Raw genomic sequence first — 14,255 nt, 5'->3', positions numbered from 1 at the left:
TTGCAGAGCACCCAATAACCTGGCCCCCTTTGCAGAGCACCCGAGACCCCGACCCCACTTGCAGAGCACCCGAGACCTCGACTCCTCCCTTGCAGAGCACCCAATAACCTGACCCCCCTTGCAGAGTAGCCGAGATCCCGACCCCCACCCACCCCCTTGCACAGCACCTGAGTCCTCAACCCCACCACCCCCCACCCCACCACCCATTCAGAGCACCCAAGAACCTGACCCTCCTGGCAGAGTGCAGAGCACTGCAGGCCAACAATGGCCTCCGCACCCCCTCTTCCCCTATGCAGTGCTGGACATGCCTGCCTACCCATCGCGGCACTGAAGCCTCGCCTAGGTGCCACCAGCTTTTAACGGTTAGGAATCTGAAGGTGCATGGGTGCTACATGCTGTCCACTTAAGTCCAAGCCCCCCATTGAATAGTGATGAATTAGATGTAAATGTACTAAAAGTAAGTGCTCAGCAATTTAAAATACATTCCCATTGTGTTGGGACGGTAATTCCATCTTGGTGCTTTCCCGCCACTGACTAAATCCGCAATGCCGGATTTCCAGTTGGACACTTCCAATTCTATTGCCCAATACCACCATTCCCACTCCAAATGACCGCACTAAATTCAGCCCATTGTATGCACTGCATACTGGAACTTATAAAAGCTTTCAGGGCCCACTAGTGAAAACATTCATTCTATGAAGAGACATTTAAACTGATTTCTATTATAGGATGCACTTCAAGTCAAAATGAATAAACTGCTAAGATAATGGGGACTTCATTGCTTTATTCAGCTAAATGAGAACAAAGCTCTAGGATATCCATCTAGCAGTGCAATATAGCCTAGGCAGTTGTATTTCAGAGATGAAATTTCCGGGGTGTCAGTCAGACTAGAAACACAGGGTAAAGGCCAACTAGCCGACCCGAACCTGACGGGACCCATGTGTCGGGTTTGGGTCGGGTCAGATCGCACTTCCTTGTCCGGCATTCGGGCTCGGGTCGGGTCGGGCCAGATCGGACACGCTCTTTCACCACCTCAGCTAAGTGATTTTAATGTAAATTTACTTTTTGGACTTTAAAGGTGGATTTGCTGCAGTTATTTTAAGCTTGTGCAGGTAAAAAACAAAGTGAAAAACGGAAGGTAGGTTAACTGATGGTCAGGTCGGGTCAGGGGTCAGGCACATGAAAAAATGGAAGGACTCGGGCTGGGTCAGGCTCAGGGTCAGATGGGGTTCTGTCGAGCTCGGGTCGGGTCTCATTTGCAGATCTGAACGGGCTTTTACCACAGGGGCAAATAATACAATTCTAGCACCTCTGCTACACTAAGCTGATGTTGCACAATAATGCAAGATCAACTCATTTAAATATCCTTGTTACACTCCTGGCACCTAGACACATGCTGGGAGTGCCACAGAGTGGATCTGAAACACCAGCAGCTACTGAAAGGCTGCTGCTGAACTTAAATGCACAACAACTCTTTTAATGGATTGAAACCACACACAGCTGCGTGTAGGAACAAAAGTCGCAATTGGAAATATAGATCCATCCAAAAAGGAAAATGCAAATCTTGGCTCAGACTTCTCCTAAAGAATCGATTGTGGAGCGCCGTTCCCATCCATTACGTGGGTGCCTGCTTCACTGCGATTAAGCGGCGGATGCACATTTTGCATAGGGGAGGCATGGGTCCCCCCAATCAGGTGCTGGGAGCAGGAGTTGAGTCACTGATTACAGGCTCAGATGACTCCGGAGCAGGTGCTGGCACCATATTTAAAGGCCTGCCAGCCCTGCATTCACTCCAGTCCTGGATATATTGTCAGCTTGGTGCAGCCTACAACTTGGTCTGACTGGTTCCTGTACCCCCCCTAACCCCCAACCCCACCACCCCCAAAGATGACAGGAGATAATGTCTGAGGAAAGACACAGGGTGGCCCCACAGTTCAGTGATGCCTCCCTGCAGATTCTCCTCCAGGATGCAAGGCAAAGGCAAGAGGTTCTCTTTCCTACCAATGGCAAGATGAGGTCCTCCCACCAGACCAAGCAAGCCCAGGTAGAGATCGCAAATGAGGTCAGCAGCTGTGGTGTCACCCAGCGCAACTGGGTCCAGTGCAGGAACAGGGTCAATGTTCTGCCAAGGTGAGTGCTCCATACCATTCGACTTCTAGAGGATTGCATGTGTCTACGCTGGAGGTTGCGCAACATGTGGAGAGTAGCAGCGCTGCGGTGTTGCCCGAGTGGCTAGGGTCCTGTCTCTTCCTGACAGATGCATGGCTGACTCTCAGCCATAGGCTTCCTTCATAGCTCACTCCCCGACACCTCCCCACCAAACTCCCCTGACAGCGAGCAACAGCATGAGAGACATCACATTCCCCAGAAAGGGTTGAGGGGCTGAACAGAGCTGAACTGTCATGTTGATCGGTGTGCCATTCTCTACCATCTCCATCCTTCCTCTTGCAAGACAAGAGGGCCCATAATACAAGGGAGATGACCCAGACAGGCGGAGGACTGCCAGATGTACACCCATTCACTTCCGCTGAGCAAAAGGCCTTGGTGCTAGCTGGCACCCAGGGCAGCCTTGGAGCTGGCAGGCTCTCAGGGCAGCCTTGGAGCTGGCAGGCACCCAGGGCAGCTGCTCAATAGCCAACAGGGAGATTGGAGTCCCTGTGCAAGAGACTGAGGATTGTTTCCTATTGGCATGTGCATCAACGTTGAAGATCTACATAATGCTTGGTCGGCATCAGGAGAACCGCACAGCCTAACCCACATATGTTTGTGTTCTCTCAAGCAGATAGCCATTTGTATGGGTCTGCAACAACTGGGGGACAAATGTCCACCTCTGAGGAGGAGGACAACTCAGAGGATGCACCATCCCATGACTCTCTTGCATCCTCCACCAGCGCAGATACCTTCACCTCAGTGGGTAACCACTCAGCTTTAGAATCAGGATCACAGGCTGGTGAGAGCACCACACATGTGCGCGAGCAGCCGGCGGAGGCTGGGACAGCCGAGGCCTCCAACAGTTGGATGACCATGGGTGGCCGGGCACATGCTGCGTCCCAGGATGATGACAAGCCTCTGGCGTTAACAGCACAGGACATGCTGGTGTTGTAGAGAAGGATAGGGAAAAATCTGGCAGAGATGCCAGATGCCATGTGCAGCCTTGAGCGGACGATGGAGGAGTCTATCCATGCCATGACAGCTGCAATGTCTCAGGCCTATGAGTGCAAGGCTTCCTTACTATGAGCCAGATCCCACAGATCTGCGCTGACCTGCACGCCATCGCCTTGGCCAAGAGCTCGATGCAGCAGTGGCAAGGCAAGAGAAGGAACAGAAGCCCAGATGATTCTGCATCTCCTGGTCCTTCCCTGGTGAGAAGGGAAGCTCAAGAGAGCCTTCAAAGGAAGAAGGAGCAGCTGACATCCACATCTGAGGTCTCCACTCAGGGCACTCCGAGTGTGGCACCCAGTTCCTCAGCCCCTCCGCAGCGCCGCCAGAGAAGAGTTCTGCACCAGTCCAGGACATCCCCAGACAGCTGGCTCCCCCAGGCCTCAGGCAGGCAGAGGACACCTGTCAAAGTCATTACAGGTCAAGGGTCAGCCTGATCAGCAGCCTGCCTCCAGCCCAGCTGCTGCCACCAGGATCACACTGTATAGGAGCACCCGCAAATGGATTAAAAAGAGAGCACAGCAACACTTTGGGTTTCACAGGTGTAGAATATATGTTTTTTGTTGAATAATTAAAAGTTCCTTTGTTCAAATCTTTAGGCTTCATTGTCTGAAAGGCATGTGCCATTATGCCTTAATTGTGAGATGTTTATCTCCCCCTTCCCCCTTAGGGCTGTGCCAATGTGACCACAACCCTCGTTTACATAACAATGTGATGACAGCCTTCATTAACATATGCTCTCCCATGGGCACTAGTGCATATTGCAGCCGCTCGCAAGAGAGAGACCACAAATGGAAAGGACACGACAGAGCTCAGGCATTAAGGTGAGTCTTTATTTCACTCTCTGTGAATGGACATCAGGATGGCTGCAAACAAGTCACTGTGAGGTTCTCTCTTGCCTCCTTCGCAAGTAGTTCTACCCATCTGCCTCCTGCCTTAGGACATGAGGATGTGCCAATTCTGTCGGCGTAGTTGCTCATGGGCCTCAGATCCTGACCTTGATGATGGCCCACCCTCTATTCCAGCTGTGTGATTGCCATCAAGCCAGGGGACCAACCTCAGTTCAATGAAGAGTGCAGGAGGGCATGCCAGGAGCAACACCAGGCATACCTCAAAATGAGGTGTCAACCTGGTGAAGCTACAAAACAGGACTACTTGCATGCCAAACAGCGGAAGCAGCATGCAATAGACAGGACTATGCAATCCCATAACCAACAGATCATATCTAAGCTCTGCAGTCCTTCCACATCCAGTCGTGAATGGTGGTGGACAATTAAACAACTAACAGGAGGAGGAGGCTCCGCAAATATCCCCATCCTCAACAATGGGGGAGCCCAGCACACCAGTGCAAAAGGCAAGCCTGAAGCATTTGCAACAATCTTCAGCCAGAAGTGCCAAGTGGATGATCCATCTCAGCCTCCTCCTGAGGTCTCCAGCATCACAGATGCTAGTCTTCAGCCAATTCGATTCACTCCACGTGATATCAAGAAACAGCTGAAGGCACTGGATACTGCAAAGGCAATGGGCCCTGACAACATTCCGGCAATAGTACTGAAGACTTGTGCTCCAGAACTAGCTGCGCCACTAACCAAGATGTTCCAGTACAGCTACAACTGGCATTTACCCAACAATGTGGAAAATTGCCCAAGTATGTCCTGTACACAAAAAGCACAACAAATCTAAACTGGCTAATTAGCGCCCCATCAGTCTACTCCCAATCATCAGCAAAGTGATAGAAGGGGTCATCGACAGTGCTATCAAGCAGCACTTGCTCAGCAATAACCTGCTTACTGACACTCAGTTTGGGTTCCGCCAGGGCCACTCAGCTCTTGAGCTGATTACAGCATTTGTCCAAACATGGACAAAACAACTGAACTCCAGAGGTGAGGTGAAAGTGACTGCCCTTGACATCAAGGCAGCATTTGGCCGAGTATGGCATCAAGGAGCCCTAGCAAAACTGGAGTCAATGGGAATCAGGCGGAAAACTCTCCACCAGTTGGAATCATACCTAGCACAAAGGAAGATGGTTGTGGTTGTTGGAGGTCAATTATCCTAGTCCCTGGTCATCACTGCAGGAGTTCCTCAGAGTAGTGTCCTAGGCCCAACCATCTTTCAGCTGCTTCATCAATGACCTTCTCTCCATCATAATGTTCGCTGATGATTACACAATGTTCAGCACCATTCGCGACTCCTCAGATAATGAAGCAGTCTGTATCCAGATGCAGCAATATCCAGGTTTGGGCTGATAAGTGACAAGTAACACTCGTGCCACACAAGTGCCAGGCAGTGACCATCTCAAACAAGAGAGAATCTAACTACCTCCCCTTGAACTTCAATGGCATTGACATCGCTGAATCCCCCACTCCCAACATCCTGGGGGTTACCATTGACCAGAAACTTAGCTGGACCAGCCACATAAATACTATGGCTACAAGAGCAGTTCAGAGCCTTGGAATTCTGCAGCGAATAACTCACCTCCTGTCTTCCCAATGCCTGTCCACCATCTACAAGGCACAAGTCAAGAGTGTGATGGAATACTCTCCATTTGCCTGGATTGGTGCAGCGCCAACAACACTCGACAGCACCCAAGTCAAAGTAGCCTGATTGATTGGTACTCCATCCACCACCTTCAGCATTCACTCCCTTCACCTCCAACGCACAGTGGCAGCAGTGTGTACCATCTACAAGATGCACTGCAGCAACTCACCAGGGCTCCTTCGACAGCACCTTCCAAACCCGTGACCTCTACCATCGTGAAGGACAAGGGCAGCAGATGCATGGGAACACCACCACCTGAAAGTTCCCCTCCAAGCCACACACCATCCTGACTTGGAACTATATCGCTGTTCTTTTATTGTCACTGGGTCAAAATCCTGGAACTCCTTCCTAACAGCACTGCGGGTGTATCTATTCCCCAAGGATTACAGCGGTTCAAGAAGTCAGCTCACCACCACCTTCTCAAGGGGAATTGGGGATGGGCAATAAATGCTGGCCTAGCCAGTGCCGCCCACATCCCATGAAAGAATAATAAAAAGAGTCCCCACTACTCCAGACCCCTTTGCAGGGCCTGCAGCAAAGTGCTCCCACAATAGCCTCCAATCCTCCTCTTCCCCTATGCAGCAATGCTCCAGGCTGCCTATGCATCACATTAATGTGCTCTCTCACCTTTGTGCGGCCAGGTTTCACTGGTCGGGAAACCAGAGGCACGTGAAGGCCACCCACTGTTCACAGAATCAGTCATCAATCATTAAATTGGTTATAGTGAAATTTAAATACATTTGAATTGGCATCTCAACAATTTAAAATAGGTTCCCGTCATGTTGCGCAAAGTGCTGCCATCGTGCTTTCCCTCCATTGTCAAAATCCGAATTGACGTCATGATGCCGGATTTGTGGAAGGACAGCTACATTGCGATTCTCTGACTTCCTCCCCGCCACCATTCCTGCCCTCGAAGACCACACAAAATCCAGCTCAATGTATGCGCAGCAGTTCAGTAGGATTGTGGGTATGACACCTTCAGTAACATAAAAATTGGGGTTTGAACCTTATGCACAATATAGGCTGAATTTTATGGAGGCAGCAGAGGGGTGGGGGGGTGGGGGGTGTGGGTGGGCCCGGTGCCAGGCCAGAAAGGCAGGGGGGTAACCCTACCTCAGCTTTTTGGGGGACATTTTACGGCGCTCATGCAGTTAACTGCCTGGCACTGGGGATCCCATTCTTTTAAGGGCGGGAATCCCGCCTCCAAGAGCTGTCTGCTAATCAGAGAGCCATGAGCTCAGCGGTCCCAGCAGTGCCACTGAGAGCTAGAAGAAGCGACATGGACGCTAGCCTCGGAAGCAGGTAAGTGCAGGTGGGTACACCTGGGCCAGTCAGTCAGGCAGGCCCTGTAAAAATACCAGCAGCGGCCTGAAGGGCTTCAATGGCATTGGGCACTCCACCCCCTGCCTTCCATCGCCATTTAATGAGCACCTCCCTATGTGTGCAGGCTTCTGTACAATGCAGAAATGTTAATAGATGTGTTCAGTGTACAACAGGCACAAAGTAGGCTTATGCAGTATACAATTACAAATGCATCCCTATCTGCACTTACCTTTATAAATTTCAGTCCCATTCTTATTCAGGTACTCACCAAGGTGTCGGTTAAGACAAATAGTTGGTAATAGTTAACTGAGTAGTAGCATGAACTGGAACTATATTAAAATATACCTATTAAACTTTGCCATTCGGGTCTTCCAGTGATCCAGTTCTGCAGAGGGACCGATATCATCAGCTTCCTTTCTCATTTGCTCACTTTCAGCCAAGACCTGTTCAATTTGTTTAGTCCATGACGTCAGCACTCCCTCAAGTTGCTCCACAAATTCAGTATTAGTAGCTAGAAGTTAAAAAGTAATTTCAATTTAGTTTATTTCAGGAATTTTAATATCAACACAAAATAATTAAAGACCTCTCAACTCCATTTGGAAACAACAGAGCTGCAACTGTTATGAATCTGAAGTGGTGCCACTAATTATGCATTACATAAGAAACCACTTGAAGTGTAAAAGCAAACAACACCACATAAGGATTAACTCTGATCCTGTATATACCTAATTGTGAAACTATATTTTACCCTCTATGTAAGGTATACATTATTGATCTGTCACAGATGCTGTGCTATTCCACATGACTATAACTTATCCAAAAATAGATAAAATTATCTGCCTGAAAGTATGCATTTTCTCAACAATTTCTCTTGCTCGCTGCAGGCACTAAACGTGAAACAACCTTTTTGTACAGTCTTATTCACTTATCTAAAACCAGTTTATCTCAACATTTCACTTATGTCGACAAAAATATGAAGTCCTAGTCAACATAAGCTCTAGCCCACTTAAGTGGACAAATGGCTTGGCCGCAAAATTCAGCTCCATAGCACCAGTGGTGCCGATGTTAAGGGAGCCAGTTGAGTTGGGAAAAGTGGCAAGAGAAACCACTCTCAATCACGTCCGGCGTGACCCTCAGCAATCGCCGTGTTTTTGAGTGCAACAGCGAGGGCATTCTATGCACACACCGGAAGGATGTAGCATAGGCAGATCATGGCATCAGTCAGTGTGTAACACTGATCTGATGCATGTGCTGCCATTTTGCATCTCGCTGCTCCATCCTCTCTTAAATTCACATAGCTGAACACACCTCTCAGCAGCGCTGTTTAAAGTAATCCAACTTGCAGGTCAGTTGTAATAAACTAAAGAGGGAGTATGATGCACATCAGTTAAATTCATCAAGCGAGAATACAATAAGTTGTGAGGGGAAGTGAATAGGAAAATAAGACTGGCAAAGAGAGAATATGGGAATAGAATGGCAGTCAACATAAAGGATAACCTCAAAGTCTTCTACTGGCATGTAAATAGTAAGCAGGTAGTAAGAGGCAGTGTAGGGCCTATTTGGGACAAAGATGGTGATATTTGCTTTGAGGCACAGGGCAAGGCTAGAATACTTAGTGAGTACTTTGTATTGGTGTTTACTGAGGAAGGGGATGCTGAGAAAATATCGGTGGAAGTGGAGATCATGATGGTAATGGATGGAGTGAAAATTGATAGACTACACAAAAATACCAATCTACAAAAAATGCTGTGACCACTGGTTAGGCTGTTCAAGCCCAGTACATATGTGCAGAGCATACATAGTGCATGTTCCACTGATACGTCCCTTCAAACTGTAATCAGGGAATTATAAATACCATGAAAATCTTGATTTACATGGGTAAGAAGCCTATTGCCAGTATCTGATGGGTGCTGAGGCCACCAAAGGGTGGGCCTCTTTCAGGATGGTGACAACCAGAGCGTCGGAGTTAATGGAGCATTACATTGGTAAGTAACTGCTAATTTGAATTACCTATTCTAAGTTGATTTCAGATTAAAGGTGAATAGGAGACATATTTTAAAGATTAAAAACTAATGACCAGTTGGAAATTTAAAAAAAAAATTAAAATCTAATTAAATAAAATAGAGATGCAGGGCCAGGCAATGTGTTGTGCCTGCATGATGTGGGAGCTGGTAGACCCCATTGTGGTTCCTCGTGACCACATCTGTAGCAAGTGTTGGCTGCTCGAGGAACTCCGGCTCAGAGTTGATGAGTCGGAGTCTGAGCTTCGGACACTGCGACACATCAGGGAGGGGGAGAGTTACCTGGACGCTGTGTTTCAGGACACAGTCACACCCTTTAGATTAACTACCTTGAATTTGGCCAGTGGTCAGGGACAGGAGGGTGTGACTATGAGTCAGTCAGGTAGAGGGATCCAGGAGGTAGTGTTGCAGGAGCCTCAGCCCTTGTCCTTGTCCAACAGGTTTGAGATTCTTGCTCCCTGTGTGGACGAGAGCAGGAACTGTAGGGAGGATGAGCAAACTGACCATAGCACTGTGGTACAGGGAGCCATTCAAATGGGGGGAGAAAAGAGAAATGTAGTCGTAATCGGGGATAGTATAGTTAGGGGCATAGACACTGTTCTCTGTGGTCAGCATCGAGAGTCCCGAAGGCTCTCTTGCTTACCTGGTGCCAGGGTTCAGGATATCTCATCTGGGCTGCAGAGGAATTTGGAATGGGAGGGGAAAGATCCAGTTGTCATGGTCCACGTAGGTACCAATGATATAGGTAGAATAAGGATAGAAGTTCTGCTGAGGGAATACGAGCAGCTAGGGGCTAAATTAAAAAGCAGAACCAAAAAGGTAACAATCTCTGGATTACTACCTGAGCCACGAGCTAATTGGCACAGGGTCAATAAGATTAAAGAGGTAAATTGATGGCTCAAAGATTGCTGTGGGAGAAATGGGTTTGAATTCATGGGACATTGGCACCAGTACTGGGGAAGAAGGGAGTTGTTCCAATTGGATAGGCTCTACCTGAATCATGCTGGGACCAGAGTCCTGGCAAATCACATAACTAGGGCTGTAGATAGGGCTTTAAACTAAATAGTAGTGGGGAGGGTTCAGTTGCATGGAAAAATAGGAAGTCAAAGTTAAAGGAGAATGTAGGAGTGCAGGTTAGTGATGAGGCTTGGCCCATTCCAAGTTCCTCTGCAGCCCAGATGAGATATCCCAAACCCTGGTACCAGGTAAGCAACAGAGCCTTCGGGACTCTCGATCCTGGCCGCAGAGAACAGGGTCTATACCCCTAACTATACTATCCCCGATTACCAGAAAATAAAAGGTAGGGACAGAACAAGTGAACGTCCTATCTCACCAAGGAATCATACAAAAGTAGGGAAATTTGATAATAGAACAAACTTAAAGGCTTTGTATCTGAATGTATGAAGCATTCGGAATAAAATTAATGAGTTAACAGTGCAAATAGAGATGAATGGGTATGATTTAGTGGTGATTACTGAGACTTGGTTGCAGGGAAACCAGGTTTGGGAACTGAATATCCAAGGGTACTCAGTATTTCGGAAGGATAGGCAGGAAGGAAAAGGAGGTGGTGTAGTAAAGGAAGAGATCAGTGCTGTAGTGAGAAATGATATAGGAACTGGAGATCAAGATGTAGTCTGGGTAGAAATAAGAAATATCAAGGGAAAGAAGTCCCTGGTGGGTGTAATCTATAGGTCCCCAAACAGTAGCTCCACAGTGGGGCACAGTATAAACCAGGAAATACTGGGGGCTTGTAAGGAAGGTACGTCAATTATCATGGGTGATTTTAATATGTATATAGACTAGATTAATCAAATTGGCAAGGGTAGCCTCGACGGAGAATTCATTGAATGTATTAGAGATTGTTTTTTGGAGCAATATGTTGTGGAACCAACTAGGGAGCAGGCTATTCTAGATTTGGTATTATGTAATGAGGTGGGATTAATTAATGATCTCATAGTTAAGGATCCTCTAGGGAAGACTGATCATAATATGCTAGAATTTCAAATTCTTTTTGAGGGCGAGAAACTGAAATCCCTCACCAGCGTTCTGGAGTTAATCAAAGGTAATTACATAGGCATGAGGACAGATTTGGCCCTAGTGGACTGGGCAGGAAGACTAAAAGGTAGGACAGTTGATGAGCAGTGGCAGATGTTTGAGGAGATATTCAATTCCTCCCAACTAAAATATATTCCAGAGAGGAAGAAAGATTATAAGGGGGGAAAAAACATCCATGTCTAAGCAAGGAAGTTAAGGATAACATAAAGACAAAAATTAAGGCATACCATATTGCAAAGGCCAGTGGCAGGCTGAAAGATTGGGAAACTTTTAAAGATCAACAAAAGGTTACTAAAAAAGATCAAAGGTAAATTATGAAAGAAAACTAGCACAAAATATAAAAACGGATAGCAAAAGCTTCTATAAGTATATCAAAGGGAAGAGAGTAGCTAAAGTGAATGTTGGTTCCTTGGAGGATGTAACTGGAGAGTTAATAGTGGGGAACACAGAAATGGCAGAGACACTAAATCAGTATTTTGCCTCAGTTTTCATGGTGGAGGACATTAGTATCATCCTAAAAGTAACAGGTAATGCAGAAATTATAGAAAGGGAGGAACTTAGAACAATCATCATCACACGGGAAAAAGTACTCAGCAAACCATTGGGATTGAAGGCAGACAAGTCCCCAGGGCTTGATGGCCTACATCCTAGGGTCTTAAAGGAAATGGCAGCAGAGATAGTAGATCCATTGGTTATAATATTCCAAAATTCCCTGGATGTGGGAAAGGTTCCAGTGGATTGGAAAAAAGCTAATATAAAGCCCTTATTCAAAAAGGGAGGGAGGCAGAAAGTAGGAAACTTTGGACCAGTTAGTTTAACATCTGTTGTTGGGAAATTGTTAGAATCCATTATTAAGGAAATAATAACAGGACATTTAGAAAGTCAAAACGCAATCCATTGGAGTCAGCATGGTTTTATGAAGTGTAAATCATGTTTGACTAATTTGTTAGAGCTCTTCGAAGATGTAACAAGTAAGGCAGATAATGGGGATCCTGTAGATGTAGTATATCTGGGCTTCCAGAAGGCATTTGATAAGGTGCCTTACAAAAGGTTAATACACAAGGTAAGATCACATGGGGTTAGGGGCAATTTATTAGCTTGGATAGAGGATTGGCTAACCAACAGAAAACAAAGAGTCAGGATAAATGGGTCCTTTTCTGGTTGGCAAGATGTAACGAGTGGGGCGCCACAAGGTTCGGTCCTCGGGCCCCAACTATTTACAATCTATATTAATGACATGGATGCAGGGATAGAAGGTACTATAGCCAAATTTGTAGATGACACTAAAATAGGTGGGATAGTAAGTTTCAATAAAGAAATAAGAAATTTACAAATGGATATGGATAGGTTAGGTGAATGGGCCAAAATTTAGCAGATGGAGTTTAACGTGGATAAGTGTGAGGTTATCCATTTTGGTCAGAAGAATAGAAAGTATACAGGTGCAACAGGTAATAAGGAAGGCAAATGGAATTTTGGCATTTATTGCTAAAGGAATAGAGTATAAAAGTAGGGAAGTGTTTCTGCAACTGCACAAGGCATTAGTGAGACTGCACCTGGAGTATTGCGTACAGTTTTGGTCCCCTTACTTGAGAAGGGATGTAGTTGCATTGGAGGCAGTTCAGAGGAGGTTCACTAGATTGATTCCAGAGATGAGGGGTTTGTCTTATGAAGAGAGATTGAGCACTTTAGGCCTTTACTCTCTAGAGTTTAGAAGAATGAGAGGAGAACTAATTGAGGTATATAAGATGATTAAGGGATTGACAAAGTAGACGTAGAGAGGATGTTTCCTCTGGTGGGGCAAACTAGTACGAGAGGTCATAGTTTTAGGATAAGGGGTAGCAGATTTAAAACAGAGATGAGGAGAAATTACTTCTCTTGAAGGGTTGTGAGTCTGTGGAATTCACTACCCCAGAGTGCGGTGGATTTCAGGACATTGAGTAAATTTAAGGAGGAGATAGACAGATTTTTAATTAGTAATGGGTTGAAGGGTTATGGAGAACGGGCAGGAAAGTGGACTTGAGGCTGAGATGAGATCAGCCATGATCGTATTGAATGGCGGAGCAGGCTCGAGGGGCTGAATTGCCTACTCCTGCTCTTAGTTCTTATCTTCTTATCTACCATCCCCATTTTGAAGTTCTCACTGACCAGTTAACACCAATTTCAGAGAGTTAAAATTGACCCAATTATTGACTCCTGTGATCCTCGCACATGCAGCACTTAAGACATGAACTGGACCAGCAAACTCCAAATCAATGATGGAAATTTGTCCTCCTGGCATTCGGGGTCCTGGCTCCTGTGCCATAGTTCACAGCGCTGGAGAACAACATCGACACATATTTGCTTTTTGTTTCTTTTGATCCATCCACAGCTTTTATGCAGAGTTCAACAGATGACATACCGATGAACAGCCTCACGTTTGAATGGCATGGTTCTGGAGATGAAGCTTTGTTTGGGACCATGGTGGGGAGGTGTCAGCTTTCATGGACCTGGCAGACCTGCATCACTCTATAAAGCTCTTGGAGTACTGTGAGCAGTTCTGGGCACCACACCTTAGGAAGGATATATTGGCCTTGGAGGGAGTGCAACATAGGTTTACAAGAATGATACCTGGACTACAGGGGTTAAGTTACGAGGAGAGATTACACAAATTAGGCCTGTTTTCACTAGAATTTAGAAGGTTAAGGGGTGATCTGATTGAAGTCTTCAAGATATTAACAGGAAAAGACAGGCTATATAAAGACAAACTATTTCCACTGGTTGGAGATTCTAAAACTAGGGGGCATAGTCTAAAAGTTAGGCCCAGACCGTTCAGGAGAGATGTTAGGAAGCATTTCTTCACGCAAAGGGTGGTAGAGGTTTGGAACTCACTCCCACAAACAGCAGTTGAAGCTAGCACAGTTGTTAATTTTAAATCTGAGATAGATAGATTTTTGTTAAGCAAAGATATTAAGGGATATGGACCAAAGGCAGGTATATGGAGTTAGGCGCAGATCAGCCATGATCTCATTGAATGGCGGGACAGGCTCGAGGGGCTGAATGGCCTACTCCTGTTCCTATCTTCCTATGTTCCTATGTTCTATTGCATGCTGCTTCTGCTGTTTGGCACGCAGATAGTCTTGAGTTGTAGCACCACACAAGTGCCAGGCAATGACGATCTCC

General features: G+C 46.4%; 1 protein-coding gene across 2 annotated transcripts in view; it reads right to left on the bottom strand.

Annotated features, from left to right (window-relative positions):
• dnah5l (dynein, axonemal, heavy chain 5 like) overlaps positions 1–14,255 on the bottom strand; it is a 472,330-nt gene that overhangs the window by 407,947 nt on the left and 50,128 nt on the right. For both annotated transcript variants that reach the window (XM_068012046.1, XM_068012056.1), the window contains exon 9: positions 7,366–7,531. In XM_068012046.1, coding sequence (XP_067868147.1) covers positions 7,366–7,531 — 166 coding nt within the window. The remainder of the gene's footprint in view (positions 1–7,365; positions 7,532–14,255) is intronic.

The sequence above is a fragment of the Heterodontus francisci genome, chromosome 2, assembly GCF_036365525.1.
Source record: "Heterodontus francisci isolate sHetFra1 chromosome 2, sHetFra1.hap1, whole genome shotgun sequence".
NCBI classification, from domain to species: Eukaryota; Metazoa; Chordata; class Chondrichthyes; order Heterodontiformes; family Heterodontidae; genus Heterodontus; species Heterodontus francisci.
The sequence above is the reverse complement of the archived record's forward strand: the minus strand, read 5'-3'. Positions and strand labels throughout refer to the sequence as shown.